At 41.0% G+C, this 5,442-nt stretch overlaps 2 protein-coding genes across 8 annotated transcripts in view; both read right to left on the reverse strand.

The window, feature by feature from the left end:
- LOC109538528 (patronin) overlaps positions 1-1,584 on the reverse strand; it is a 23,787-nt gene extending 22,203 nt beyond the window's left edge. For 4 of the 7 annotated variants that reach the window (XM_019905784.2, XM_019905786.2, XM_019905785.2 and 1 more), the window contains exon 1: positions 1,111-1,582. In XM_019905784.2, coding sequence (XP_019761343.2) covers positions 1,111-1,251 — 141 coding nt within the window. In that variant the 5' untranslated portion in view covers positions 1,252-1,582. Of the gene's footprint in view, positions 1-1,110 lie in introns of all 7 variants that reach the window. The other 3 variants (XM_019905779.2, XM_019905778.2, XM_019905783.2) reach the window with 2 other exon arrangements.
- Positions 1,585-1,976: 392 nt separating this feature from the next.
- The window catches only part of LOC109538534 (protein 60A), a 4,850-nt gene continuing 1,384 nt past the window's right edge, over positions 1,977-5,442 (reverse strand). Inside the window, exons 2-7 of the mRNA XM_019905793.2 lie at positions 3,752-3,955; positions 3,518-3,701; positions 3,308-3,459; positions 2,674-2,850; positions 2,534-2,607; positions 1,977-2,477 (exon numbers count right to left, since the gene is read on the reverse strand). Coding sequence (XP_019761352.1) covers positions 2,217-2,477; positions 2,534-2,607; positions 2,674-2,850; positions 3,308-3,459; positions 3,518-3,701; positions 3,752-3,955 — 1,052 coding nt within the window. The 3' untranslated portion in view covers positions 1,977-2,216. The remainder of the gene's footprint in view (positions 2,478-2,533; positions 2,608-2,673; positions 2,851-3,307; positions 3,460-3,517; positions 3,702-3,751; positions 3,956-5,442) is intronic.

Genomic DNA, 5,442 nt, shown 5'->3' on the forward strand with positions numbered 1-5,442 from the left:
ACTTCTTGAATTCAAGCATTTTTTGAGAAAACTGCCAACATTTCCCCATCCATGGTTCACTTTCTAAAAAGGCCATTTATTTCTGTCTAGAATGAAGTAAAAACGAGCGTTCTTGCTCATTTTGCTTCCGAGAAACATGCAAAACGGTACGGAAAACATGAAATTTTGCAATAATCTTACGTCACCTTTGCACAAAACGACGATAATTTTTCTAATTTCATAGACAACAGAAGACTGTATTTTGTCTACATAATCCCATTTAAGCTGGATCCGCCCCTGAATGGATGATGATCCATTGACCGCAATTCATTTTTGATCCTAACGTATCTAGACAGGTACTTGAAACATGTTTTGATGAAAATATGATACACACTACTAAACCATTTTTAAGGAAATGTTCAATGAGCCATACGATCACAACGAAATGAAAAACAGGCATTCACCGGCTTACGGGATTAACATTTATTGACCAGAGAAATAGGAAAAAATAAGGAAACTACTAATTAAATCAATTAGAATGAAGAGCAAAAACGCAGTCGTTAAAGTGGGGAGAACTTTCCCCAACTCGACTTCCACCAGCAAAACAAACAGGTGAGTGAAAATTTCCCAACTTCCTCCAAGAGTACCTGGAGTGGATCTGCTTGCCCTTCAATGATGAAGGCCAACCCATTTACTTAAATAGATTAGAACAAAATCAATCTCCTAATGGGTGGAAGTGACGTGGATAACCCAACAAGAAGTAGGTATTGAGGGGTCCAAACAAGACTGATGTAACAGTGAAAAGCCCCGAAGGGGCTATAGCCTAAGCATATTGAGTGCGATTGACTGTGATTAAACTTTGAACTGCCCTCAAGCTAGTTGTGAAATTACTGAAAATCCATTCTGGAGGAATTCTCTTAGGAGTTGTTGAAATGTGTGGCAGGCCAGAAAATTCGATTTCTGATGTCCCTATTATAGACATGGCTGGCAGGAGCTGATTCACCACTTTATTTAGACTTGAGGCAGGCCATCAATATGACAGTGCTTCTGGGTGCAGTGACTGAACTGCCAGTTCGTCACAGGGGACTAGACTTCTACTACTAGGAGTCTAGAATCTAGAATGGGCCGTACCTGTTTGGACATGAATGTATCATCAGCTTCCAGGAACCCTCTACGTTCTCCACGGTCCATTTCATCTGGCGGTTCTTCGCCACTTGGAATGTCACTTGAACTAGAGTTTTTCGCGAATATCTTTGAAATTGCACTCCACATTCAGGCAATATTTGCACAAAAATACGAGTCTGCCCTTCAACAGTATCATTGCCCAGCCAACCTACGCAAGCCCGCTGGTCGGCTTCTCATCCGATTCTCGCACCGTAAAACAATCAGCACGGCTCGTTAATATGCTGCCAAATCACCAAATCGATTTACCGCACATTTTCACGCATAAATCCAACACATTTTGCCCTTTTTTCACACTTTGACAAATTATTGCAGGACTTGTCATCATAAGGTTGAAAGTTGAATTTACTTGGGGCGACTGTGGCGCTCCACAGACAACCGGCGGCAGCTCAGCAAAACCACGCCTGCCACCGAAACAGCGAATACTTGTGTTATGGCAAGAAGCCCAGAATACGTTCGAATGATTTACGGAAAAACAGCCCCAGGCCTCAAATGGAGCTGGAAATATTATTAGCAAGGTTTTTCTTGTTCAAAGTCGCAATTTCGGTGTCAAGGGCTAGAGTTTCATTGGTTGTTGCGACGGAATGAGGATTTACGTCAACGGGCTTTGTGGCGGGATTTTCAAAAAAGTTTGGATCACGATTTTCATCCAATGCAAATGGATTGTTGGATTAAGAAATAGTAAACGAGAAGGATTTTTTATTCGGAATTAATTGGCGATTTTCGGGTTGTTATACCGTCGTCGATGGGAAATGGATTCAGACATAGCTGGCATCTTCAGAGAACGCATGGATAAAGAACAGTTTACGCGTAAACACGTTTAGAAATTTGCACATATATTTACAAAACATACACTTTCATGGCAACAAATACAGACTTATATGAGTGAAATCTAAGCAACTACAAGCCCAGAAACGTAGAAAATGCAGCTTCAAGCTCTTGATCGCAGATTAAACTCGATCGAATTTCCATCAGCCAATGGCACTTATTGTCCAAATCAGTCGAAAATAACAAAAAAGCGCCCTGCGCCCAATTAAGTAAATTTTGAAACGTAGTTATCGGCATCCGCAGGTTTTCACCACCATTTGCTTGTACTTCTTCAGCACGACGTTGTAGTCGTCCAGAAAGTACAAAACGGAAATGGGGGACAATCTGGTTGGGGCGCAGCAAGATTTGGGGAATTTGGTCGGATTCATCAAATGGACCAACGTTTGCACGATGGCATGATTCGAGGCGTTCATGTGGGCATTAACTGGAAAATTGCACTCGCCGTGACAAAAGTATGCGGCGTATCCTTCGGGCGCGATAATCCAGTCCTGGAAAACCAGCAACTTGAACCCTGATTTGAAGAGTTTCTTCGCATTTTCCTTACCTGCCACTTCAGGTCCTTGAAGTTGATGTAGAGCGTTTTGATTTGGCAGGAGCTTCGCGACTCTGGCTCATACGCTATCCACCCCAAAAAAAAATTGACCTCTATTGAAAATACTCATGGACTTTTGCGGATATTTTTACTTTTATGCAAGCCGAAAATGCCGGCAGCTTCAGACTTTCTCACCCTCGAACGCACATCCCTTCTGGTTCTGGGCTTGAAAGAAGTGGAAGCTTTCAAAAACGCCACCATAAACGGATGAGTGGCCTCGTCGCCCCGCACCGTGATCAGCCCGATGTCTTCAGGCCGAATTTCATGTGCTAAACAAAGTCACCAACTTACAAACTATTTGGGCAAAAACACGCAAATATCGGCAATGAATATTTAGCCCCGAAGAGACCACCTGCGATTAATAAATTTAACACAAGCCGCCATCGGAATTTGCATGACATGAATTAAACAACGACCATCCAAGCATTTCACTGTTCATAGCAATAATAAATAACAGTAGTTAAGTAAACAATAGAAGCATATGGCTAATTGTTCGCATAAACATACAGATTATTTAATATAGAGGATGTTCGAAGAACGAGCGCGCCCAATTCCAGGCGTTGATGGTCACAAGGAAAATAATAAATAACGGAGTTGTATGCGGTTAGTGCAAAAAAATGCGGAAAATTGTTTAAACTACTACATACTTTGCAATCTAAGCGCTTGAGTTAGGCTTTGGAGCGATTTTTTCGGATTTTCGGCGGTCTAAAGGCCGAGAATACTTACTTTTATTGGATGGGTGAACCGACATGTAAATCCCTCTGTTTGATCCAGGAAACGCCACCCAACTGGCCAAACACTTGGTCACGTTGATTCCTATCCAGCCTGAAAAGTCCGCTGCTGTTTCCACCTCTGATATGTATTCCAGCTCGTTTTCTCTGCAGAAAAATGCAAATTCAGGAAAAAATCTGGATTAAAATCAATCGAGTTTCATACCCTTCCTCATCATCGATCAACTGATAGGCCGTAACCGTGTAGTTTTTATTGCTGTGCTTGGAAAGCGACTGGTTCTGATATATCCGCAGTTCTGCGCCCACAATGTCTTCAGCCACTGGTAGCTCAGAAACGTCGAACCAGAGCCGCTTGCCTCTCTCATGCCGCACACTGTCCACATGATGGTCTACAAGGCATCCTCAATTTTGCTTTTCTGAGCCAGTTGCGATTACTTACTGATGCTTTCAAAGGTCATAATCACATCGCTCTGATCGATTTTCTGCTGCTCCTCTCCGCTCAGGTTCAGATCGGACTCTCGTTTCAGTCTCCTGTGGTCCTCCTCGTCTTCGTCTAAAAGCGTCCGGTAGATATCCAGCAGGAATTTGGGCGCTGATTTTGTCACGGTGGCTTTGTTTAGTTTTCTTGGGCGGTTCGGAAGGCCTGAATTTCATAAAATTAAAGCCAACTAAGAAAAATTGCTGGGGAGGATCAAGGGAGGTGCAACGGGTAGAGGAAGGGTTTTTTAGTTTCATACGTTCACCAGCACGTTGTACGGTTATTACGAAAATCATTTTTGTTGTCAGACCATTTTTGGAAATTTTTGCGAGGCACAAAAATGTCTTAAAACAATTAAGGTGTTTCTTCTGAAAGAGGCATTTGTTTACGCGTTCAGACCTATAATAGGCGGTTAAAATAATGTCCCTTTCTTTTTTTGGGCTTTTTTGCCCCTGGCAAAAGTGTCCTTTACAAAAAAGTTAAGAGTTTGGATGCAAAAAAAGTTTTTGTAATAAACGTGCTGCGGTCGTTTTTGAAAGGTTACGCTGAATAAAATCGGTTTTTTTCGAAAATCGAGAGTTTGTCGGTGTTTTGATGAAACATCAAAGGAATTCGACTCGGTCTGGACGCACCATTAGAAAAGTTTTTGTGGGAAACCGCTTACAAAATATATTCAAGTTTCCTAAAATAATTTGAATGAAAAACTTGGTCAAACTTCAACTTTGCGGTCACTTTTCTCATTTTTCCTGGCAGTTCAATCCTTTTTCCTGGCGATTCGATCAAAATTAAGTTGAATTCAGTGAATTGACGAATGTTATCGGAACACTCTCTGCATATTAAAAAAAAATCGCAAACAAGAGCAACATAGTTACTTAAAATTAGCGGTTTCTGCAAAACCTTGAACGGTATTACCATATACAGGGTGAATCATCCGTTAACCCGTAAAAGGAAAAAGTTATAAAACTTTCGCAGTTTTTCAGATATTGGCGGAAAATTTCAAGTGTATACAGTTAGATTAATGAAAAATTGATTTTTTAACAACAGATCCCAAACGTATGGGATCACTCACATGTCATCTAATATGATCTTTTCATGCATTCATTTGTTCTTGGCCAGATAACGGCAAAAGGGTGAGAGATACAGAAAAATGCATCAGACAAGAAAGTTTCTAAATTGAATATGCGTGTAGAAAAAAGTGTCGTAAACATTCAGTGGTCCCCGATAAAAAAGTTCCGCGGCAGAAAAGGAGAAACGGCCCCGAAAAAGGATCACCCTGTATATTATTTAAACCGTTTGACGCTTCAGCCTTGGATACCCTAAAGCGTAATTTGCATTTCGAATTTGAGGCACATATCTGAAAAACTGGAAAAGTTAGAGCAAAAAAGCAAAAAAAAATCGCGGTATCTCGGACACTAAACATCTGCGAGCATAAGTTTACATGAACTTTTCTGCTTATTTTTTGGTGTTCTATTATCGCGATTAAAAATTGAATCACCAAACGAAGGAAATTCGAGTAGTTTTGACTCAGAAAGCGAAATTTGAATATCAGACACTTAAGTGCAAGATTATGCCAAAATTCCATGTTTTCCGTCTCGTTTTTGCTCATTTCTCGGAGGCAAAATGAGCAAGAACGCTCATTTGTACATCATTCT

Source organism: Dendroctonus ponderosae, unplaced genomic scaffold, assembly GCF_020466585.1.
Source record: "Dendroctonus ponderosae isolate FM_Combo_2020 unplaced genomic scaffold, Dpon_F_20191213v2 Dpon_F_20191213_3, whole genome shotgun sequence".
Lineage (NCBI taxonomy): Eukaryota > Metazoa > Arthropoda > Insecta > Coleoptera > Curculionidae > Dendroctonus > Dendroctonus ponderosae.